The sequence below is a fragment of the Strigops habroptila genome, chromosome 12 (genome assembly GCF_004027225.2).
Source record: "Strigops habroptila isolate Jane chromosome 12, bStrHab1.2.pri, whole genome shotgun sequence".
NCBI classification, from domain to species: Eukaryota; Metazoa; Chordata; class Aves; order Psittaciformes; family Psittacidae; genus Strigops; species Strigops habroptila.
In genome coordinates, this window is record NC_044288.2 from 12,301,695 (window position 1) to 12,327,043 (window position 25,349).

The 25,349-nt window shown below is 41.3% G+C and overlaps 2 protein-coding genes across 5 annotated transcripts in view; one reads left to right on the forward strand and one right to left on the reverse strand.

The window, feature by feature from the left end:
• The window catches only part of CNOT6 (CCR4-NOT transcription complex subunit 6), a 33,584-nt gene extending 21,657 nt beyond the window's left edge, over window positions 1–11,927 (forward strand). Inside the window, exons 4-12 of one of the 3 annotated variants that reach the window (XM_030504069.1) lie at window positions 399–484; window positions 1,148–1,252; window positions 1,344–1,412; window positions 2,569–2,726; window positions 3,238–3,392; window positions 4,337–4,491; window positions 5,425–5,655; window positions 6,944–7,146; window positions 7,823–11,927. In XM_030504069.1, the coding sequence (XP_030359929.1) occupies window positions 399–484; window positions 1,148–1,252; window positions 1,344–1,412; window positions 2,569–2,726; window positions 3,238–3,392; window positions 4,337–4,491; window positions 5,425–5,655; window positions 6,944–7,146; window positions 7,823–8,035 (1,375 nt within the window). In that variant the 3' untranslated portion in view covers window positions 8,036–11,927. The remainder of the gene's footprint in view (window positions 1–398; window positions 485–1,147; window positions 1,253–1,343; window positions 1,413–2,568; window positions 2,727–3,237; window positions 3,393–4,336; window positions 4,492–5,424; window positions 5,656–6,943; window positions 7,147–7,822) is intronic. The other 2 variants (XM_030504071.1, XM_030504070.2) reach the window with 2 other exon arrangements.
• Window positions 11,928–20,088: 8,161 nt separating this feature from the next.
• Window positions 20,089–24,603, reverse strand: LOC115615698. 2 transcript variants are annotated; one of them, XM_030504176.1, is made up of 2 exons: window positions 24,244–24,603; window positions 20,089–22,676 (listed from the first exon to the last, which is right to left on the reverse strand). In XM_030504176.1, the coding sequence occupies exon 2, from the start codon at window positions 22,672–22,674 to the stop codon at window positions 21,685–21,687; it is 990 nt and encodes a 329-aa protein (XP_030360036.1). In that variant the 5' UTR covers window positions 22,675–22,676; window positions 24,244–24,603; the 3' UTR covers window positions 20,089–21,684. The 2 variants fall into 2 exon arrangements, with proteins under 2 accessions (XP_030360036.1, XP_030360037.1); XM_030504177.1 differs by lacking the exon at window positions 24,244–24,603 and adding an exon at window positions 22,763–22,824.
• Window positions 24,604–25,349: the final 746 nt, after the last annotated feature.

Sequence of the window (25,349 nt, forward strand, 5' to 3'; positions counted from 1 at the left end):
TGGATTTTTTGCTTGTTTATTTCCTGAGATGTAATTTCCCTTTATTTGGCCTTTAATCACAGCTGAACTGTTTCATGGTCTGCTTTGTCAGAGCTGTTACTGCTTCATCACTTGGAGTTATTAAAGTGTTTAATTATTGCTAATGTTTACAAAATTTCTGACTTTTTAAGATGAACTCAACGAACACATTTTTCTCTGTACTTCAGCTTAATGTGTTTTGTCTCTGTATGTATGTTTGAGTACAGCAGTATTATCCTAAGTATTGCTGTTCTTTGAGTTTTCCAGTGTTGTGGTTCGCTGGTATGTTGTTTCTTTTTTAGTTAAACTTCTTGTACTCTACTGCTGAAGACAAATATTGGTCTGTTTTCAGCCCTGTATCATTCTTGCTCTGTCTACAGGGAACTACATTTAAATAACAACCTGTTACGAGTTTTACCTTTTGAGCTGGGGAAACTGTTCCAGTTACAGACTTTGGGTCTGAAAGGTATTCCTACTTTTTCTTGGTATCCATGCTTGTTTAATGGTAACGCTTCCAAGACGTAATGGCTGTAGTCTACAAATTCATAAAATAACAATAATAATCCCAGATGTAGCTACTTACTCCACATGTATAAATATTGTTATTTAGGGATTATTTGAAACAAAGAAAAGGAATGAGTTTGGCAAAGCACTCCATAAATGAAGAAGTTTGCTTCTTTTTCTGCAGCGTGAGCAGAATGTGCATTGTCCATGAAAACTTTTACAAGCCACTTGTGTGTTTGGATGGTAGGACTGCTCATACATGACTGGCAAATAAACTGATGGTGGATGTTTCACTCACATCAGACAAAGCAAGCAGAGGTGGCTCCTTTGTTTTGCCTCATTGGCTCTGCCTGTGTGTTGTACCATGCCAGTTCTTTACTATTGTTAGATCCAGTGACTGCCCTTGGGGTGGTCAGTGTGAAGGCAGATGCAGGAGGGAATGAGGCTAACTTCACTGGAGCTGTTCACACATCGACTGTGTTGTAGGATTGAAGACCTGAGATCTGAAACCTCCGAGTAGTTCATAGTAGATGCAGTATCTTTCTCAGAAATGCCAGCTTTAAACACTGATATGCAAGTTCATATTGGCTCTGTATATTCAATATTTCTGTAAATCTGTTTGCAGGAAATCCGCTTACACAGGATATTCTGAACCTTTATCAGGAACCAGATGGGACGCGCAGGCTACTGAACTATTTGCTTGATAATTTGGCAGGTACTGCAAAAAGAAGTAAGTGCTCATTCTTAAAACATTTATTTCTGCTGTGTAAAATAAATGTGATTATCACTTGTTGCATCTCTATTTTAAAATGTTCCCCTAGTTTCAACTGAACAACCACCTCCAAGATCTTGGATTATGTTGCAAGAACCAGACCGTACAAGACCAACAGGTACTGTAATGCTTTAAGGATTTTTCCTTTTCTTTTTTTTTTTTTTCCTTTTTTGTTGATCTTTACTATCTACTGAAAAATAAATGTTTAAATTGACCAGTCATCTGTGCAGTACTGACCAGCCAGGTGAAGTAAATCTGTCTCAGTTGGAAAACCTGTTCCAGATTTACCCATTTCTTACTATAAAGTAATTTCTTTTGAATTAACATCCTCCTCACAGGAATTGAAACTGCTGTCCACAATTAATTAGATAGTTGAATTGTAACAGGCTTAACTGAACATTTGCTGAAGAATAAAAGAAATAATTTCCCAAAAATGGAGAATTCTTTTAAATAACTAATGTATCATCTTTGACTCAACACTTCTCTTGCTGTTGGGTTTCAGGTCATGTTTAATCATTTACTATTTTTTTCCTGCATAAATTGTCTAAAATACAGCCTTTTCTATTTACCTGTACAACACAAATTTTAGTGTATTTCTGAATTATTGCAGTCTTCCAGACTGATGTACATTCCCCCAGCAAAACCCAAAATCCGTGCTGCTGGATTATGTGTCAGGTTGTCCCAAAGTGTCTCATCACTCCTGTTCCAAATTCATACAGAGAGTAGATGTTTCTTGTCTTTACACCTGAAGTGTAAATTTTTTGAGGTGCAAACACTTGGGGTTTTATTTTGCCTGTACTTTTTCACTGTGCATAGGGATCCATTGTGCCTATGGGTCTGTTGCAGATCATGGTGATAATAATTAAAGTAGATTTTAAATCACCTATTTGAAGAGTTTGCAAACCTTTGTATAGCTAGCAAATGTCAGTGCTCAAATACACTGACCTTGTTTTGAGCTTTTCACAGCAGCGCAGCACTTAGCATAAAGTGCATTTGTCTGCTATTTACTGCATTAAAGGATGGGTTTGGTTTTTGTTTTCCAATTAAATGCTAGAAGACAGCTGCCATATGTCCAAACCTCTAATTTATCTTCCTGGAAAGACTATCATGGTTTTTTTTAGTATAGATACATGTGCTGTGTTTTGGTTGAAGCAAATAAAGCAAGAATTGATAAGATTTGCAGAAGACAAAAGTGAAGAACATAATTGTGTGCGTATACATCTATTTGTTTAATATATGTAAGTAAGTGTGTAAGTAAAATTCTTGTTCTGCAGCCTTGTTCTCTGTCATGTGTTACAACGTACTCTGTGATAAATACGCTACCCGGCAGCTGTATGGCTATTGTCCATCTTGGGCCTTGAACTGGGAATACAGAAAAAAAGCCATTATGCAGGAAATCCTGAGCTGCAATGCTGACATCATAAGTCTTCAGGTAAAAGATGTACCATTAGTTCTTTCCCCTTTCTATTCCCCTGTGCTGGTTTCTCCACATTAAATGTATTTACAGTAAATGGTGTGTTTTCAAAACCTTCTGAAAACAAAAGCAAAAAAGAAGTGGTGTTGAGAACGTTATTTGTTGCTTGACATCAAAAGAATGCTTTTCAGCCCACACTGTTGGAATGTGAACCAGCAGCTGTGATCAAAGAAGTGTACGTGGGGGTGTCTTTGTGCCTGTGTGTGTATATGGGGCTATAATTGACATATTTTCAAATAAAAAGCTTGAGATAATCATAACTCTGGGGATTACAGAAATTCATTTATATTTTCTTAAAATAGGGATATTGCTCTGAAATTTGCATGCTCTGATGTACTTAATTCTTACAATTCTTTTCCCCTTAAATCTAATTTGAAAGCAATTTACACTTCTGAAGATTCTAAATAATATCAGCCTCCTGTATTTTGCCAATAGTACATTCATACTGTGCCATCTTCTAACTTTGTAGGAGGTTGAAACAGAGCAGTACTACAGTTTTTTCCTGGTAGAATTGAAAGAACGTGGCTACAATGGATTCTTCAGTCCAAAATCTAGAGCTAGGACAATGTCCGAACAGGAAAGAAAACATGTTGATGGTTGTGCAATATTTTTCAAAACAGAAAAGTAAGTTGATGTGTTTTGCAAAGCCTTCTCTTGTGTCTTGCTCTCTTTTACATAGTTACTCTGGACTGTAGCTCAAGCAGTTTGACATTGGTTGCCCTTTTTGTAGCCATTTGATGTCTCTTACAGGGCATTCCTGTTGTTAGAAAGAATGGTCTGTATGAGAGAAATCAATCTGTGCAAAATTAGCAATAGAAAATTCTACCTTGAAGTTTTGTTTAAGTTGAAATTTCATTCTGTTAGATGCAGGTTAGGAGTTCACTAAATGATACTTCAGTTGCTGAGTGTGTGTGTCCCAACTATTAGGTGTTAATAGTGAAAAATGAAGCAAATGTCTTATTTTCATGCCTTTTTTTTTTTTTCTTAGGGCAATTGATAATTCCCAAAATTGCTGAAATAAGATCTCAGATGACAGTGACTGATACAGTAGCCCTCTGATAAAAGACAAGCCACTTAATATCACTCCTGGCTTCTGAAAAAAAGCCATTATTTAAGAGCAGCAGCACTTACTGATTGTGTCATATTGTATTTGTACAAATGTTTAGATGTGAGGGTAATAACTTCCCTTGCCCCTCCTGCTTCCGTTCCTTGGTGTTCACAAGTCCATGCAGGTGCCAGATGGGATACCTTTTGGCTTAGGGAATTATTTAGTCCTTCTTGTGTTAAACCTGCATCTTTGAACTGGGAGCTACCACAGAATTAGAAGCAAGCACTACATTTCTGTAGTCACCAACCCTCCCTTACTTGAAACTAAGGCAGTATAAAATATATAAAAATTGCTAGGAAAACTATATCCTTTGATTTCAGTTTAGGATTTTATGAAATTATGTTGTTGGCTGAGATTTTCACACCATAAATGTGTTTGAGCTTTAATTAAAAAGACTTATCTACAACATTTCCTTTTGTATCTGGCTGCTGAAAAAATACATATGATGTTTCTCTTTCAGATTTACTTTGGTTCAAAAACATACTGTTGAGTTCAATCAACTAGCAATGGCAAACTCAGAAGGTTCAGAAGCTATGCTGAACAGAGTTATGACAAAAGATAACATTGGAGTTGCTGTATTGTTAGAACTGCGAAAGGAATTGATAGAAATGTCATGTAAGTCCTATTTAGTTTAATTTTTTAATAGATTGTATTTTGTTAATGAAAGAAAATAATTTTATAGCAAACCTGTGAAACTGGGTTCTACAGATTAATATAACTTTGCACATAGTGTGTTCAAACAGGTTTATTTCCAAAGAGAATTTGGGAATAAGTCATATTGTTTAAATGCTGAAGATTTTTATTTTTTCCCCACTTATACCTTTTTGCTTAAAAAAAAGTGGGGTTTTTTTGGTTGAAGTTATGTACAGATATCCAAGAATCAGTGGGCGTTAGTCATGTATTTCTGGATCATGTATCTGCATCATTTTAGCTTGTTACTTTCTTCACTCGTGCTCATACAACCTGTTTGTTCTGCCCTGTCATTCTTAATTTAGGAAATGTAAATTGGCTTTGAAGTATCGCAGTGGGTACCTACTCAACCTGTGTGATATTTATCCAAATGATATTTTATTAATTCAGATTCTAACAAGCCTTTTAAGAAGTACTTCTAGCAAGAGAGGTAACTTAGAATGTGGGTAACTTAAAATTCAGAGCTCGTTGCCTGATGAGATGTGAGCGTGCCTGTTTACTGTCACGACCTGAGGAAAACCATTGTAATTTTTAAGAATGACACTATTTGCCTGTAATTAGGATTATCTGTTATTTATGTTAATTCACAGTATTCTTAGATACATAAGCATCACCGTTATCAGGGTAGTCTGTCTGTTAATGGTCTTGAATGTGAAACAATTATTGCTAATACTTTATATCAACTAAAACACTTAGTAGATATAAGAGGAGTTGTATGACCCTCTTAAATGGTATTTACCCTGTTCAGGCTATACTGGTATTTTATTTTTTCCTCCCCTCAAACATCTTGTTTAAAATTCAATAATAGTGTTTTGTGTTGCTGACTATGTAAGGTAAATAATTAATTTTAAATTTTAGCTGGAAAGCCACACCTTGGGATGGAAAAGCAGCTAGTGCTTGTAGCTAATGCACATATGCATTGGGACCCAGATTATTCTGATGTGAAGCTGGTTCAGACTATGATGTTCCTGTCCGAGGTAAAGAACATTATTGATAAAGCTTCTCGTAGTCTCAAACCTGGTGTTTCGGGAGAGCTTGGAACCATTCCACTTGTACTGTGTGCAGATCTCAATTCCCTACCAGACTCTGGTAAGAGTTCTCTCATTTATTTTTTTAGACTGTTTGAAGTGTGTAATAATTTAAATCTTAAGGTCTTGCTTCTTTAAAGGGGTTTTTAATTTAGAGAATACATTGTTTGATATAAGCTCTAAAGGTACTAATAAAATAGAAGGAAGAGAGAAAAGATAGAACTATTTCCTTTGTAAGTGACCTTGTTGCCTGTGCAGTAGTGTAGCTATGTCTGGTCTTTCAGAAGCATTTTCATTGTTATCTTACAATACAGGAATGGAAAGGAAGACTATATCTTCCAAAAATAACTGGAAGCATGAGTATGTTGCTGATAATTGGGGTTTTTTAATTTCAAGTGTGACAAGGTAGAGTCTTCTCTTTAAAGTTGCCACCATTCACTCGTTTTCTGCAGCTCAATTATTTTAGGACTTCCAAAATTCAATATATTTCTTACCAGAAAGGAATTCTTCAGAGTACTTTACTAAATGCAGCTTTTTTTTTTTCGCCTTGGTAGCAACTTTATAAAGTAAAAGAAAATAACAGTGATGGCCTTCTTGGCTTTCTCAGGTACCCAACTGAAGTGCTGAACTGAAGAGCAATCCTTCCTTCTTGTTGCTGGTTGTTCAGTATAATAATCTTCATTCCTGATCTCCCTTCTGGCCACTGCTTGGCAACTCTTAACATCTGTTAAGGTTGATAGGAGCAGTTACTGCTCAGCAGTACTGGAAACTTGATTCTTTTTGATGCCAGGAAGCAAAGTATCAGTAGTGGCTATTGCAGTAGCCACTTCATGTGTCTGATTGTGTCTTTAAAGCATCTAATTGCTTCTTTTGCCTTCTAGAACCTTAACACAGCTATTTGAAATTAAGGGGCAAAATCATTGACAAATCTTGTCGATTTGGCTTTGCAGCCTCTTTAAACTTAGTTTTATTTGAAGTAGTGGTACAGAAGTTGGCTGTTTGGAGCATTGTAGCTGAAGAATGTTGAAAGCCAAGATGAGCATAGAGAGAGTTTACTACCTAGCATCTGTGGAACTTTATTTCCACTTTTTTCATCTCCCTTCCCAGGAAGTTTAATAAAAACTTTCTTCTTTTTATTAAAGAAAGCATGTCTCTGTTCTAGGTGACATTTCCTCTTGATATGTATATACATTGTCTTGCAATATTTTAAAAGAACTACTGCTGGCTATTGTATATTTGTTAAGGTTTTGCTTATAATAAAGTTGCATGTATGACTCAAAGTACCTCCATGCTCTGAGCTGCTGAATGCTTGTTAATACTGTCTTGTGTGTGTGTGCCCCTCCTAATAGGTGTTGTTGAGTACTTGAGCACTGGTGGAGTGGAAACAAACCACAAAGATTTTAAGGAACTGAGATACAATGAAAGTCTTACTAACTTCAGCTGCAATGGAAAAAATGGAACAACAAATGGAAGAATTACACATGGTTTCAAGTTGAAGAGTGCCTATGAGAATGGTCTAATGCCTTATACAAATTACACATTTGACTTCAAGGTAAGAACGTGGCTGATATTTTGGGAAAATTTTCTTTTTTGAATTTTAACTAACACGATTTGCTGTACCAAATTGTTAAACAAAGAAGTTAATCTGTTTGGGGAGCTAACAGTAAATTCACCAAGTTTATATTTAAAGTGTAGCAAACGAGTGTTAAACACTTCAGTCTCACAGAAATCAGATTTTCCTTGTTAATAACTTGTAATAGATTCACAAGAGTTGGGGTGCTGTTAACCTTCCTTGTAAACATGAAGATTTTGTATATTAATACTCCAAGCTGAATGAGATAGCTCAACAGGGGCACCGAAGCTGTCAACTTCAAGGAAGTAATCTGTGTTGCCGCTGGAAAAATCTTATTGCTCTGTGGCTTGGGGGAAACAAGGCTGCTCTTTTCTTCTTCAAAATCAGATAAATGTGATTTGAAGCTGTGTAGGAGGCTGGAAATTGCAACCAACAAAAGCATAGCTGAAGTGATACAGGGTAGGCTTGACTTTTGTTTTCCATAATCTATATTGAGCAAATCAGGGGATATAGGGAGTAGAATTGTCCTAAGTTGATGCTCTAAAGAAGGAATGGTAGCATTTTGCTTACTCATAAAACTGAGCTCGCCTGTGTTTGGAAGAATAACTTGAGTCAAGAATATGTACTAATAATTTCGTTTCTTCTCTTGTTTTAGGGTATTATTGACTACATCTTCTACTCTAAACCTCAGCTAAACATACTTGGCATTCTTGGACCTTTGGATCATCATTGGTTAATAGAGAACAATATAAGTGGTTGTCCACATCCACTCATCCCTTCTGACCACTTCTCACTTTTTGCACAACTGGAGCTTTTGCTGCCTTTCCTGCCTCCTGTAAATGGAATCCATCTCCCTGGCAGGAGGTAGTCAAGTACATTTGAGAGGGCAACCTCAATCTAACTTGTACAATTGTAAAATCTGAATATAGAGGAGTGAGGTATGGCCAACAGGGATTTTTTTTTTTTCTTAATAATCTTAATCTTAAATCTAATTATTTGCTAAAGACATAGTAAAAGCCAGGTGCTATCAACAGACACAATTCTGAGCCCAATATACTTTGTATACTGTTCGACAGTGATCGGTGCATTTGCACCTTTCTTTAATACGTTACAATTAACCTTCCTGTTTCTTTTATCCAACGTGACGTTTTCATGCCTTGAAATAGGGAATTGTTATACAGTATATTCTCTTTGCACAGTTATCTGTAGCACTACTTTTTTGAGGCCAGTAGGAACATCCACAGAACATTCTTCCATACTTCACTCCCTCCTTTTTCAGACTTGTTTGTAAAATATAGAATTTGAATTTAGCCTTTATTGATTGTATATGAACAACAGAAAACCTGATTTATGAGATTTTGTACTTTAAAAGAAAAAAAAAAAAGAAAAATCAGATTTGGAAAATGATTGTATTGTAAACTAAGGCTAAATTTTTATCTGTTTTCATGTGTTATAAAGGCCAGCTTGTAAAAGAGGTTGTCACAGGTTTTCTCTGCTAGTGATTTGCACTGTTAGGGTTTCGTTAGCCCTTTTGTACTACTTTTTATGTTCAATTGAGAACGTTGCTTTTAAAATCCAAACATATAAAATCATCATATCTTACAGAGATAACTAAATACATTCTGTTTATTTCTGACTTAAAGAGAAAAGCATAGAGTTCTCGCAGAACAGATAAGCTAAGCAGTGAATCTAAGTAGACCTGTAAGGATTGAAAGTTATCGCTGATGTGTATAGGCTCAGATATTTTTCTCATCTCTAACTTTTAAAGTAAAATTTAGGAATACTCGTGTACAGCTTCTTCATTTCTCTTTTAAATACTTGTCCTATCTCCACTGTGCCTGCTTCAATTTGTTCTCAACTAGCACTGCCTGTGCATGCAGAGAGATCCTGTGCATCCTCTTTTATTTTTTTAAATAATGTTAACACTTGTGAAAATTTTATGAAGATACTTTTGTATAAGCTGTGGCATCTTCTTTTCCTTTGTGAAGCATTGGATATCACACTTTTGGAACATGTTCAGGTTATGGGTACACAGTTTCTAGCTTCTAATACCCATGCACTGCTTCTTTCAGTGTCATTGCACAGTGCTGTTTCTCCCACTAAGAATTACTATCATGTGAATTCTCTTTTCGTTTAAGTGTGTTCCTCAGTTTCAGAAAGTATAATTCCTTGAAGAAAAAACCCAACCTTACATTTTCTATTGATGAAGCAGTGTAAAATAAATGCATTTTCAGTACAGGTCCCAAAGACAATTCTTCAGATCATTTTTTTAAAGTGACCAAGTCTTTATTTTAGTGTCAAGCAAGACTAAAGTTATAGTGTACCCTCAGTGCCATTTGTGTCATGAAGCCAAGTATATAACAGCTTACAAATTTAACTTGTCTATTTGTATCCTAAAAGGGGAAGAATTTATCATCTCCTTAAACTAATACAACTTGAATAATCAATGTAAAAAGAAATAAAAATGGATAGAGAGCTTGGTCTTAAACAGCTTTTGTTTCAGCTGCGGGCAGGGAAGCAAAAGGACACTGAGCATTAAGAGAAAACTTTCTAAATATTGTGAATTTTTATATATAAGAGAGTGGATTGGTAATAATGATTCAAAATTTTATTGAGTAGTCAGCACGTACGTGTGCTCCAACCGTTCTGTTTTAAGCTGAAAGTCAAACTGACAAACAGTTCAGGTATGTAAAATGTACGTTTTAAAATTGCAATAGGAGAAATTTTGATCTTGAATCCTTGTCTGGGACCTGATCTCTTGGGGTTATTTTGTTTTGGTTTTAGTTGTGAAAACACCAAACATGTCCAGTTTATAATCAGTACATTGAAATGCTGGTAGTATTGCTGTAGTAGACTTAATGCGTAGTGTTATTTTCTTTTTCTGTTTGTTTTTTGGGGTTTTTTTGTAAAGTGTGAATAAAAAGGTGTTTTACTCATGTTTCCTTAATGATGTCTTGGTAATGTACATCATGACAATTTCCAGTGATGATGAGCCAGTTTAGCTTGTCAAACTAAGCAAACTATTTTTTTCTTTTCTGATTCTCTGGATTGTGTAATGAGTCCAGAAAGCTTTACAGAAGGGGAAGGGAAGCACTTACTCATTTTGTATTTTTTTAGAGGGGGATAATTTACTTTAATAGATGCTGGAGCTTGAGTGCACTTGTTAGATTCTAAAGGTTTGAGCTTTATCCAATATGTGTTCTCCTCTATTGCTTAGTCTTAAAAAAAAACTATTTGAATTTATGACAGCATGTTAAAATATGGCCCCTTTGTGCTTTTGGAGACATAACTGTTCCTGCGTAGTCACCTCACAGTTTAAGGGTCCACTTAAGTAACTGTTTCCTCCAGCTTTTATAGTAGTCCAACAGGTCCCAATCAAAAACCCACTGAATACATTGAAGGCACTCCTTTGACTTCACTGGGTTTTAACTGGACTGCGGCTGTGACTTGGGGGCTGAAGGAAGGAGAAATATTTAGTTTAAGGAAAAACCAGAGGGCACCAAAACAGAGCTGAGAGAAACTTTGTCAAACAATCTTTCAAAGAAAGTAGATTCCTGTGTCAAACAAATCTAACTCAGAAATCTCAATTTCCAGCTATAACGTAGAATAAGGCAATAAACAGTGTCTTCACAAAATCAAAATGTTTGCTTCATAGTTTTTAACACAGAATGGTTAATTGCAATATTTTTATTTGAGGTGGTTTTGGGTGTTGCCATAATGTACCTTCAGTGTTCTTGTTGTAAAAGCACATAGAGCAAAAGTCACAGAACATCCTTGGGGTTGAAAGGATTTATTTAGGTTAGACCAGGCTTTTTTTCCACTTAAAGTACAGTCAGCCATATCTTGTCTACTTTTATTTACATTTACCAAGAATTCTTGGGTGTCAAAGTGTAAATTGAAATATACCTTTAACTAAAAGAACGGATTAGAGTACAAGACTAATACCATGAGTTACCGCTTATAACATAACACAAGTGGGGGGCGGGGGGGAAGAGCATATAAGTCAGTGTGTGTTATAATTATTTTGTCCTTTTAGCAGCTTTGAATAAAGAGGAAGCAAATTTGGCTGGCATTTGACAAAATTGGCTTTAAGAACATTGTATGTCTGCGTTTTGGATGTAACTTTAGCAAATCTCAAGGTTGGTTTCTTAGAGCAGAATTAGAAATAGTTTATGGTTTGCTTTTGCGACCACCCGAAACCTGTATGAAAGGCAAAATAATTACACCACCACTGGGGAGAAAGAAAAAACCAAACTAATTACACTGTAAAACTTAAAAGATTGAGTTAACCGCTTAAGTAGCAAGCCTTTCTCATCCAGCCAGACACAGTATTTTTTAGTATGTTAACTGCTATTCTTTTCCTTTGGTTGCATAAATTTGTAACACTTTAAGTGTCTTGGTATGTTTAAGTAGTGTCTAAAATAGAATATCTTAGTCTTTATTCACAGTACTTCTGTATAATGTGTAATGCACTGGACTAACTCTTGTTTACCATTCATGTAACAAAAACCAGCACATTATCTGCACTAAGCTCAAAGAATGTTGCATTTGTCTATAGGCAGCTCTTCAATAAGATAAATGGGAAACTGAATATGGTCTGATGGTAAACAAGGGCTTTTACTGTTCTCTTCAGTGGAACTTTCTTCTTGGTCAAATTTTAACTAGTTAGTATTATATTTATATACAGGGTCTTCTTTTTCTTTACCAATGTATTTTCCTACTCATAGCTGACCAATAAATCCAATATCTGTTTCAAAGCTTCTTGAAGTCTAATTCATATTTTAATTACTAAGGCTTTTTTTCCTGAGGAGTTGCGCATACAGCCAAAGCGAGTGGAATGTGGTGAGGGTAAAATGTAGGAAACTTAATCCCAGAAAGGCTTTCCCATACTTTGTTACTTTGTGGATCTGCAGACCAGAAAGCTGCTTGAATCTTGGGTTTGGATCATGAAGACCTGACTAGTAATGCCTCCAAACCCATGTCTAAACCTATTCAGATCTCAGCCCCATGTCTTCATACCTGGCCATCCTCTGACCTTCCTATGTCAGTCAGGTAAGGTCAGTTGTGCAGTGTAGGGTCCACAGGTTTGTCTGGGTCCTGTAGACCCCACTCCTTCCTTCCTCTTCCCCCACCACCCCAGAAAGCCCAGAGGTCTGGCAGTGGGAAGGGATTCAAAGATTCCATTAATTTACCATTGAAGGGGAACAAAGTGGAGATTTCTTGCATTTATTTTTTTTTCCCAAGGAATGAGATTCAGCAAACTCTTTGTCCTTAGTTTATATCATGTTCTTTTGGGGGCAGGTGTCTTCTCTGTCAAAGGGTATGTGTAACTGTGCAGACTCATGTTTTATATGATGTTCCTATCACTAACAGCAGAAAACATAAAACATCTGAGCACGCTTGCTGTGTGAAGCCCTGAAGCACGCAAGACACCTCACTGTCATCCCTGCAGCTCTTCAGAACTCACATTCAGCATGTTGGCACTGCTTTGCTTTGACATGAATGATCTAGCTCGGTATTTCCATGAGTTCCACATGCCCCGGAGTGTTCAGCTTGTTTGTAGTTTTAAAATCTGCTGTCTGGAAGCAGCTGTAAGTCCCCAACAGAGTGATGAGTCCATCCCAGACTGCAGCAATGAGTTCTCTTTGGTTCTTGTCTCATGGCTGAGGGTTTAACTCCCATCATCACATCTGCAATCTGGCCACTAGATGGTGCGGGTAACACAGGCTTCATGTGCGCAGTGTGAATGTATTTGAGCGTGCCATCCAGAAAGTGGGGCTTGTGGAATTATCATTAGGAGTATTTGTGGGAATTCTGGCCCAGGAGTGAACCTTTTCTGGTGGCAGCAGTTGGTTTGGTAACATCCATGCCAATTAAATACTGGCTTTATAAATCCAGATAGGAATAGAAAGGATGTACTTGGTCCTCAATGGTAAAATCAGTCTAGGGCCTTCGCTGGCTGCATTTAATCTGCTTAGTGCTATGTTTTGAATACAGTTGTTACATGGTTCCATGTTGGAGTTTTTGAGCTCTAGTATCTGCTAACCTGGCACGAAAGTATTGGGAGATCTGTCTGTAGGGAAACTCTGCCAAAATTAGTGGAGAGCCTGGTGTCCTGTCCAGAGAGTGTATTTGAAAGCATCTCTCACTTGAAGGCAAAGGATTGAGTTGAGCTTGTGTCCTGTGATCCTAACCCAGGTAGGAGAAAATTAGCCTTTCCTTAACTTGCAGTAAAATAACTACAGCTATTTCAATACAATTGAATATAAAAATCACTCTGACCAGACTCCTAGGGGAGTCTGGCTCTTAGGGCATAGTACAAAGTTGGGTTTGTTCGAATTGGGTGTGAATTTCCCATATCAGTATAGGTGACTGCATTTATTTTCTACTGGCACGGGTAGAGCAGAGGAGCCATAAAACATCTGGAATTGAGCTGAGAAAGGAGAAACTGAGAAAAAGGTCAGTGGAAAGCACAAGACTATACAAGGTACATGGGGTGACCTTTTGGGAGAAGCTGTACTTCATTAAAGGTGAGTGTTCTGGTTATTTTCTTGCTTTTCATCTTCCCCTCCTAACCTAGAGGCACTAATTGTTCACTCTCCAAATGTTCTCTTAGTCTGTTTGCATGGAAAGCAGTAAAGCTAATTAAGCTATAGGGACCTTTGGTATATTTGGGTGTTTTCTTATTCCAAAATAAGCCTAGTGCTGTCACACAGCATCGGTTTTTAAAGGATAGGAAGGTATGTTCTGGTTAAACCTTCCCAATGTGCTAGTGGGCAGTATCCATTTCTTTTAATACAGGTTAGAAGATTATTGTGCAAAAACATACATTACAGAAAATAAGAGCATACACTCTTGCTGGGGTTTAATGACCACAAAGATGTAAGCTTCATCCTATTGTTCGTACTTAGTTTTGGGGTGCTTTTCTAAGTTTTTTTTCTATTTTTTCTAGTGCCAGGCGCAGGCTGCTCTCTTTGGCTGCTATAGGGAATTAAGAGTAGTTTCTCAGCTGTGGCTAATGGTCTTGATAGCTTTTCAGAGGCTGGATTTCTTGATCTTATTTCTCTGTTCCTATATAATTGCTTTTTCTTGTAGGTTTGACTGATCTTACAAACCCTCCTTCTTCCCCTAAGTAAGAATTATTCTCATTCTACAGAAGGCAAAAACAACTCAAAGGCAGAGTGTCTTCATTCTGGCAAGTGGGTTGGTTCCCTCCTCTGTCTCCAGTAAGAGAAACCCGTGCAGTGCAGTGCTTTGTTTTCATAGTGATTAAAACCACTTCTGTTGTGGAACATGTTGTACAAGGTTCTGAAAGCAGTGGCTCCTTAAATATGTCTGCAAAGGCCCTGATCCATAAAGATACATAATCCTGTGTTGTCTGTTGAAGTACAACGGAGCTGAAATAGCTTGGGAGCTGGTGTGTGTCAGGATGGGAGTGCTTGTACCAGGAGCAGTAAAATCTTGTAGTTCAACTGTTTTATTATGATCCAAGCTAGAAACACTTCTTCAGGAAAAAAACATAATGTGACAAACTGCCATGTAAACACAGCCCTTAATACTGGTATTGAAAAGAAAGAATTCCAATAGCATTCTGTCTGATAGCTGGGTCCTTGTGGCCCTGTCATGTCTCAGAGTCTGACAAAGTTGTGACAGATCAGATTAAGCGTTGCTATTCCTGGAGGAGCAGGAAAATGGGAAGAACGATACAACTTTGGAGAACATTTTGAACTTCATTTTGAAATGGAATTGTGAGAACTGACCAAACAGCATCGGATGCAATGGAATTTGGTAGGGAGGTTTGGGGAGGGTTTGTTTCTTTGGCAATTTTGACAGCAGTTGTTTTCATCCTGGTTTTCAAACACCAAAATTTCCAAGGCAATGGGCATGCCTCTGCCGAGCCTGGTGGGATGACATTTAAATGTTGACATTATTTCCTTTCTGTCGCTTATAATTTACAATGGACCGTAGGAAGAAGGTTTTGTCTTTGGGCACAGAATCCAAAGATTCCTGCTGCCTGTCTGAGGTTACCACGTAATTTTCTGTTGCCAGCATTAGCCTTAGCAAAGACAGTGAAATCTAATGAAGCGAGCTGCTGAGCTCGGAGGGGGTAGTACTTCCCTTGCTGTCACACACAGTGCATCATGCCTTCTGGCCAGTTGTGCCAGGAGCATTTTTACAGTGTCAGGTTTTATCAGCATCTTTCTAATGAAAAAGATCATTTTGGGAAAAATACAGTTGCTGCCCCAGCTACCAGCTACTATCCCCATGGTAGTGACCTCCATGGAGCAGCCAGCGTGTATCTGCCTGCCTGGAGAGTGAAGTCTGTGTTTCACGCAGGATTTTGCTGCTTTGCTTACATGCAGCAAGACATGATTTCTCCTCCTCTCTTTGCTGGTAGAAACCATCGCTCCCATTAGCCCCCCGACATTTACCGATAGTGTTGGCTTTTGGATTCAGCTGTTACCTGTGTGTTTTTTCTGGTGAGGCTATCACACAGTTAAATAATTCATTTATTAAATGGAAGGTAAAACTTCCATTTCCTGTCTTGAAAATTACTAGGGGAGGGTTTCCCCACACATCACAGCATGGATCAGTAGTCACTGTGGCTCTTGAGGACTTCCCAGAGCAGGCAATGCTTTATTATTCTAAGGAAAGAGAAGACACTTTGCAATAGGTCCTGCTATTTGCTTGCTGCTAAAAAAAGATTGGGAAAGGGAAGGTTGGGAGGAATCTGTCTTAAATCCGGCTGGTACCAGCTCAGCCCTTCAGGGAAACACGACGCTTAATTTCTCTGGTATTTCTTTGACCCAGTTAGCATTGCACAAATGTTCCTGATCACAGGACTGTCTAATCCTCTCTCGAATCCTGCTTAATTTTACTTTGTTGACACCCTGCAGCAATTAATTCCAGGAGATGACCCTGCACAGCAAGAAGGCCTCATGCCTTCTCTCTGAACCATCTATTTTTCATTTTCCATCCTTGTACCCTTATTCCAACAATCAGGTCTGAGCAGAGGCAGCACACGTGTCACCTTGCAGAAGTGATGCTGCAGAGGTTTCAGGGAGGGCTGGGGCTGAACCAGGCCTGGGAACAGCAGCAGCAGAGCCCCAGCTGCAGCGTCTCCAGCTCATCCTTACCTGCTCTTCCTGGTCAAGACCAGAAATATCTGCAACAATATCTGTACTACCACATTGCTGACGGCAAACAGCATAAGCTGCTCAGGTAGCCATGTGTCCTTAAATTCCAGATCCTGCTCAGGACCTGGGTGTTCCTGGATTCCAAACTGGACATCATCAAGCCTGTGCTTTCATTTGCTTCCCCTAAAGCAATATTGTTCACTAACAGCATTGGCTCTGCTGGAACCATGCACAGGTTCCTTTGCTCTTCATGCAAATTAACCGTAATCTGATACATCCACATCATCTCACTAATGAGGTTTGAATGGTTCATAGCCTCAGCAAGTTGGGAATGGCTATTGTCAGTGTGTTCATACAGCACCCAACTAAACAGGCACTGCTCACCCACGAAGGGTGCCTGTGAGCAAACATCACCATGTTTTCTAGTTTGATGCCTTGATAGCATGAGCTGAGGGAGAATGTGGAGAGCATCTCGAGCAAAGCTGATATTTCTTGTGTAATTGCTTTGGAGCCTGGAAGCTTGAGATGTGGCATCTCCCTTTTCTGAAGCTGAGCCACGAGCCAGGTTTCTTCCACCCAATGCTCCACTGAGTGACTTGGAAAGATCTAAAACTTGCAGCTCAGCACCTCTGGTATAAACCAGTGGCCATTTTCTCTCCTACACACTTGTGACCAAGGGAAAAATAACATAACATTCTGCTAAACTCAGCAGACTTGTGGGTGTTTATGATTTATCATATTCCACCATCAGATGAGATGTGGCAGTGTCCCCACTGACTGGTTCTGCTTTCACCTTGCGTGACCACCCTGCTTTGCAGAACAGAGTCTTGCTGATGGCAGAGGGGAAAAGGCCCTGTGAGCTGGGTGAAGTGCAGGCAGATCAAACCTTGTGGTTAGCACAGAGTTTGCTAAGCTCACAGCAGGCTGATGGGCTTTCTGCTAGATTAATTTAAAAGCAAAGGCAAGAAATGGCTGACAAAATGCAAACACACACAGATAAATAAACTAATAATTTGATTTCCCTCATCAGCTCCTACTAGAGATCTACGCTTCAAATGCAGCAGAAAATTATTCCCATTACAAGGCCATTTCGAAGCACTTACAGGCTCCCTTTGATTTTAAATGGCATTTGGTCAAACATTATGTAGCAACTAGATGGTATTCCAAAAATGACCAGTTTTTCTACAGCTCCTCACAACAGTCCTCGGAAGTGTTGCCTCCAGGAGCATTAATTCCAGGAAGGCTGCACTTGCCAGGGACATTGTATCTGTATTTACACAACATGTATTTTGCATCAGCCTGAGCTCACGCCAGGCAAATTAAATTATATTTGAGAATCCCAGAACATGGGAAAAGGCCACAGCACAAGATGTGGCTCATCAGGGGTCATCACTGCTGTCAACTGTGGCCCACATAAGTGGTGCCAGCCACAAAAACACATGTGGGCTCTGGTGAGCAAGACACAGAGCTGTGCTTGAATGATCTGACTCTTCAAACACAAGCAGAAAAGCTTTCAGCCATCATTCCAGATCTCCCTTCTGCCCATGGTAACAGCTGCAAATGCAAAACACTTTGCCATTAATCATGCTGCTGATGGCACAGACGAGGTTTTCATTCAAAGCTAAGGGATTCCTGCTTAGTCACTAAATGCAGTTTAACTTCATGTACACTATTTATCATTATTCTCCACTTAGGAAGGCTCAAAGTTAATTAAAATATGCCCTCAACAAGCAATTAGGCCCAATTGCAGACACTTCAGGGCACAGGGAAAGCCTGATGCACTACTCACAAAGCCCCAGGTTTAAGCAGAGGGACGCTGTGTTCTGCCTCGGGCTCGCGAATGATCCCCTGAAATTAAGCCCCATGTTTTCTCTTGCAGCTTTAAGATTTCTTAAAACAGAAATAGCTGCTTTTATCCTCACTTCAGAGTTAAAGGCCTTTTTAGAAACCACTTTTGCTAACCTCACTCATACACCTCCTGCATCTACCTGTTTGTGTTCAACCCTTAAATCTGCTCCAGCTTGTCTCAGGTCATTATGATCCCTTGCTGGGAGACCGGTTGGTGCCTTATCCCTGTCTGTGATCATATTGCACTGGCTCATATTCTAGTTTCTGATCAACTTGTGTGTTCCTGGCTGGCTGTGTTGGTATAGAAAAGCTCCTCCCGGGTGGATGGGGGTCTCTGTAGGAGTTTCTGAGCTGATTCTGCATTGTACGGGTCTAATCACCAAATCCCATTAGCGAGACTCATGGCGCTCATGGAGCTGCTGCTTCCTTGCCTTTGGTTTGAGCTCATCAGTATCTTTGTCACTTAAAAGACAAGCATTGGAGGAAAGAGCAGGGCAGTTTTGTTTCTACCTCACCAGCTCTGGTTTGTAAATTCTGGTCGTGGTTTCCTGTCTCCAAATGCATTTAATGTTTGCAGGAGGAAGAGGCAGCACGATCATGGAAGCAAAATTGCACATTAGCCCGTAGATTGCTTGTGAGCTGGTTGTGAAGGCTGAGACTGAAAGCTGCCAGTGGGATTTGGATACCAATTCTCCATTCAAATTAATCCAAATCCCTTTGGCAGTTCTGATGATCTCCATAAATGAGATTTTGCTGCCAGCGACTTCAAATGCAGAGCCCGCCATGAGATTGGCCATGGAAGCAGCACGGCTTTTATCTCACTCTGTGACCTAAATTCCTCGATAAGGTTTTCTTTCTTCTCTGGGAGCACTTATGAACAGGCTGCAACTTCTGCAGGTTTACCCTGACTGGCAATTTCTGAGGAATTGTTCTACATAGACGACAAGAGGGAGAGCATTCCCAGTGGCCCCAGGTGTATGTCCGTGGGCAGGACAGTCACCAAAGGGAGGAACAGGGAGCAAAGTGCTGTATAATTACATGCCACATCACCTCATCAGACTGAATCTTATTCATCTTCCTCTGTTAGCAGTGCAGGCTCGCTCTCAGTCGCCTGGAGAGCCCTCAGTGCAGGGGAGCAGAGGGGATATTACAGCAGCCAATACTGGCAGTAGTGGGGTGAAGGGGCTGCCACACACCCCAGTTCCTCACGGAACCAGCCCAAAAATGTGCCTGTGGATGATGTTGTACAACTGCAAAACTTCCTTATCCAGGGGCCTGTTGTAGTACTTAGTTGCCCAGTGATTTCACGGGGGGCAATGTGCTCATTTCCAGCAGAGGAAATGGTGAAGAAGGTGAGAGCTGTGCTTTCCAAAACAGGATTTATCTGAACCTGAAGGGTGGCCAAAGCTGACAGAAACAACCCTCCCTATCTGCTATCTCTGTACTATGTAAACCAGGTTTCTCTTTCTCACCTCACTCACAGCCTTTACTGCACAGCTGGAATCCCCTCATCCCAGGGCTCCCAGCCCACTGGCATCCTACTCCTGCTGCTTGGTCACTCCCATGACCCCCATTTCCCTGTACCTCTGTTTATCCCTGTCTTTGCTGCATCACAGCAGCTTTGTTTGGCTTGTCTTGCAAATCCAATCGCTTGAGTAGAACCTCAGTTTTCACTAAAGGAACAGTGCACTCCAGAAAAAGCCAATTCACCCCAAGGCTTCGTTCCTGAAGCCTTGCTGCACCTAACACCAAACACCTAGTGCTCCATGTAGCTTTGCAAGACACTGAAAGTGTGGGGGAAGAGCCTGGGTGCTGGCTCTGTTGGTGATCTGATGGGGTGAGAAAGTGTTTGGGGGGCGAGCCACAAGCCCACATGCTGTGGACCAGTCCCGCACTGAAAATAATCACCTGTGTTCTGCAGTAACAGAAACAGCAATTGGATGTAATGATTTTATTTGTTTTCTCTGTCAAAAGCAGGGGTACATGCAGCTCAAGGCACAAGACAAGGCATTAGTGTCATAAATATTCACGTGGAGAGAAATTAAAATGTCAGCAGGGCAATGAGGACAAGCATCACTTGAATCCCAGCCTTAACCTGAGAAGGAAGGGAAAGACGTGGAGGAGGCAGAGCAGGCTGGTACCTCCTCGATCCAACTCTCTCCATCGGCTCTTAATAGATGCTGGAGCCACCTTCACTTTTGTTCTTGCTATGTGGTTAGTTCAAAAACCAAGATGAGAAGCAGTTCATGCTAATGAGTTTCAAAAGGAGAAAAGCTATTTGAGGTAAGAGATGTGAGAATGAGAAGCTCAAATATGCTCACCTTTAGATCCTCGGGCATATTTGCCCTCCTGTTGGTACTGAGCAGAAGTTGCCTTCTGATTTAATCTGCTTGAGGGTGGTTTAGAAATCGCTTGTGAGCATTTTCATAATTGCAGCTTTCCAATGGTATTTCCCATCTTAGCTGCTGGTGAACAAACAGCCTGGTCCCTGTGCTCTCCTCTGTGCCAAAAGAGTTATTCCTAGTAGTAGTAGTAATAATTAATCTAGTATTGCTTTGCAGTTTTCTCACCTACTTCTTTTGGCTGACTACAGAGTGTGGTACCAAACACAGGTGCATGAGGATGCTCTGACTGCAGGAGAAAGCACCAATGAGAGACAGTTTGTCTGAACAGCAAAGTCCGGCAGCAAGGGATGACCTGGTGCTCATAACACCACACTTGGTGCAGATGTGACAGTGCAGGGACCAGCGGGATACCTGTTTTACAGCTGGCATCATAGGTTGATACAGCTCCAGCACAAGCCACAGCGCTGGCACGGCAATGCCCACCCAGTGCTCCTCACTGAAGGGTACATCAAGGAGTAAAGGTAACAGGGTTGTGCCAGGGTAAGCAACAGGAAAATCCCCACCTGGAGGAGCTGTGATATTCTCCATGTTGCCCTCTAGCAAATCCTCACAAAAGACTTCTTATGGCTTTTAAAAACTATTTCTTTATGCTACTGCACTAACAGGTGACCTACCCAGCGGTATTCTGGTGTTGACACATTGATCTATAATGAGTCTCCTAGTAAATGTCTATGTCAGAGAGAGCATGTTTAGTACTGTCCAAGTGTCGGTCAAAATGTTCCTTTCAAAATAACAGTACCCAAGTGTGAGCTACATCTGGCTCTTTGGCATTTGCTGGAAAACACCAGGAGTTTGATGTTCCTGAAAATCACTTTTCCTCCAGAACAGATGGGCTTTGTACTCTCTCCAGCTTTTCTTCATGCTCAGGGCAGTTCTAGGCAATAGGTGGGGGGAGATGCTTTATGGACTGTTGCCTTTCCAAAATGAGAACTAATTGCTGTTTCCTTAGTGGATGAGACTCTGAATCATCCCTTTGCCCACTGCTGAGGGATACAAGGGGTCACAAAGGTCTGCCTGACTTGCATGCACATTCAAGCCATGTTTTCTGTGTAAGGACTCCAGGGAGAGCTTCTAGAGCACAGGGTGGTTATATCTTGTGAATAGAATTATTCTGAGCAGCTGCTTCTTCACACTTCAGCAATGGCTGGGAGCAAACACGCTTTCACCTTTGCTTCTTTCCAGATGCATCTGTGCTCTGAAATCCAGTTACGGATCATGGCTTTTTTAGGTACTCGGAAACACTCGGAGTATCTCTGCTTAGTGGGTACATCACCCACTACATTTTTGTTGTCACAGTGAGACGTTTCTCTCCCTTCTTGTTCATTGGTGCCTGTTGTATTGAACAAACAGCTTCTGACAGACCAGTGCAAGGCTGGGTTTCCTACCAGCTTCCCTCTGGCTGACGATGGTGATAGCTCTTCACCATTGATGAACACGGGGCCGTTTTCTTTCTGACTGTGGCTACTCCCTAAAACTGTTCCCTCATCTTTTCTGAGGTACTTCAGCTCAGAGCAGGTTGATTCTTTCTGCGCTGGTCTTGGGGAGGGAAGCCTTGGAAAACTGAACACTCGTGGAAAAGTGGGTTTCCCTGTGGCTTTTTCTTTCATGATTGGGGGATGAAGTTCACTGTTTGGGGTGGAAGAGTTGCACTGTGAGTATCCAGTGCTGGAGTTTTTAGTGTACAAAGAAGCCTTGGAGGAGCAGAGCCTTCCTGCATGGGTATAGATCTGTGCCAGGGGGTCCTCTCTGGACCAGAATTCGGTTTCTGCAGGAACAACCTTTCCCAGCGGCACCACATTTGAGATTAAATTGGTCAGTTTACATTTTGACATTTCCTGCTGCATCCTCCCGAGGGATGGAGACCATGACATGTCTTCAATGGTCTTCAGGGTCTTTCTGTCCTGATCCTTATGGCTGCTTTCAGGAAGGCCCAGGAAGGTGGGTCTGGCAAGGTGGCAAATGGACTGGATGTAATCGTCACTGGAGTATGAGTCTGAGCTGGCTGCAGCACTTCCAGTGCGCTTCGGGTTGCTGCTTGAATCTTCCATCGCCTCCTCGTGGGTTTCACGTATGGTTGGGAGAGGCTTTGAAAGACTCAATCTTATCCGGGGTGCCATGGCTGCAAAGAACAGACCAGACATGGTCAGCATCAAAGGCAGCTGCCCTAAAGGAATTCTGGGCTTGCTTCTGTATAGTCCGTGCTACCTGAGACACCTGACGCTTTCTTGTGGCAAATGGTGGTGTTCACAGAAACTGCATTTTAAAAGTCTTCTGGCAAATTTTGATATCCCTGGCTTCATATAGAGCCCGTGTGTACAGAAGAAGCCAAGTGATTACGTGCAGTAGAAAATAAAAGGTTCATTAAAGAGATCAGCAATGGTGCTCCCTTCTGAAGCAATGCAAGGCGTCAGCAGCATGGTGTAGGTGCACCAGCTCATCTCACTGTCTGTGTTGTAGCAGTGAGGGACAAACTATTCCCCTTATTTAATACTCCACTGGTCTGTTCACTCTAACAGGGCTCTGAGTTCACATTGTGTCCAAACAGGCAAGACCTGATCTCAATAGTGATTTAATTCATTTCTTTTTGATATTCTAATAGTTATCGTCAACTCTTTTTAGGATGGATTCCCATCAAGCTGCTCCCACTATTCAGGTAAACCTTTTTTTACAAGTATTTCATGTTGCAGTGTTTGCTAACCATACTGATGAGTTTTTCTCTCTGAAAACACTCTCCCCTGTGCTTTGCTTATCTTCCTTTCTGGCAGAAATGACCACATAACCTGGATCCTTTTTATTGTATTTTATTTTTTACTATCCACCCCCCCCCCCCCGAATTCATATGTGAATAATCTGCCCACACAATATAGCTTTGTTTTGTGATTAACCACAAAAGTGCTTTGCTAGCTATTTTAACACTCTGCTTGTCATTGCTGGAAATAAATCTGGCTTTGTTGAACCTCCCTGTGAAGCTGTGGATCACATACGGAGCTCAAGTGAGCAGCTCCTGCTGAGCCCAGGGTGGAGCTAATGGGGTGTCCATCCCCCCCCAAGCTGCTGCTAGCTTTTACTGGTTTTCATCTCAGGTGCTCCTGGTAAAGTCAGCCAAGCTGGGATTTACTGACTGAGAGCAGGAGATGCTTGCTGCAAACCTTATGGCCTGTTTATTCCCTTTTCTTTTTTCTGTCTGCTTCATTCTTCTTATTTCTTTAAGCATTAAGAAAGCAATCTGCTCCTCTGCCTTTCATCCCACCCTTTGCCTGAGCTCAGCAGCATCAGCGTCTGGGCCTGCTCTGACCCCAGCATTGAGGAGGGCAGCCGGATGCTCCAGCTAATGGGCACACGCATGCCACATTAACTTACGATAGCACTAATCGTTAACAGAGTCCTGTTAACATGCCCTTTCTCCGGAAGGAAATTAAATTACCTATTTACAGCAAAACTGTTCTGATGGGATGGATCAGTTCCAGCCCGGATGCGATCCCTTCGCCCTGGGCACCGCACCAGCATCCAAGCTGAGGTCCCCTTCCACCAGCAGCCAGTAACCCCCTTAAAACACAACCTTGCCCTGCAGCTTCACCTCCATCCACACCACAGCATCACCAGCTGCAGTCACCCTGGGTCCTCCCCAGCAACACCCAGAACACATCCCGGATCCAAACCCGGCTCCTGCAGCACCCAGCCCTTACCTGCACTGATGCTGGTGCGGAGGGATGGGTGGCTTTCGGCTCCCCTGGCTCCCACGTCTCTCCCCTGCTGTGTCCCTCCCTGTTTTCAGTACAGAGTATGTGCTGTCTACAACTAAACCATGCATCAGGCTCCCTGCCTCCAGTCAGCTGATTCTGCTGCCTGTTTTGTCGCTGTAGCTAAATATAGCCCGCTGGCTGCCTGCCTGCCCTGACAAGAGCCCGCATCTCACAAACGCCGCGTGCCATCGGGACAACAAACGGGCACCGGGGAGGCACAGCCAGCCTGACCCAGCAGGATGGTCCATGACAAATCCCTGCCGATCAACTGCCTTGTCACATTTCTCCATGTGAAATGCGAGTGCAGTGCTGCAGGAGAGGCTGCCTGTGCTCTGAGTTGGGGGGATGTAAAAAGAGGAGCCACAATACCATCATATTTCATTGCTGAAAGAGGGACTCCCAAGATTTTAGGCTGCTTTTGCTTCTTCTCTGCCTTATTTCATGAGCAAATTCATGCCACTTTGCCAAGTCTACCCAGGGCGGGGTGCCTGCAGCATTGTTGTCACTGCTCTCCTCCCTCCCGGGTCTGTGCTCAGCTGTATACTCACTGCAGAGGCACAGCACAGCCAGCTCTGCACTGTCAGCTTTGTCCCTCCCCAGGCCCTGCTCCTCTCCCCACTGCCCACAGCATCACCCTTTTCTGTTTTGCTGAGCTGGCAAACACCAACCACACACATGCATTGTGGCAAACTGCTTTGCCGGGAGGACTGGCAGCATCCAGGTCTCTGGGCGGCAGGGATTTGTCTTTGTTTTATGGCTTATTGACATGCTGCAACCTGGTTGCAATTCTAGTACAATTCCAGTGTCCCTCATGTAGCCTCTCTTGCAGCATCACGTTGGGTGGGGAGGTGAATTCTGCCGCAGAATTCTCCTTCTGCTTTTATTTCCCAATACTGTCCTCAGAGGGAGCCTTAATAGACGCTATTCACTACTGGGGAATAGCTACGCTGCACAACACCCCTGTGTGAGCAAGCAGAGAGTGTGATTGCTTACGAACCTTGCTGCTCCCCAAACCACCTGCCCTGAGCTGCTGGGAGGGATGGAGAGTA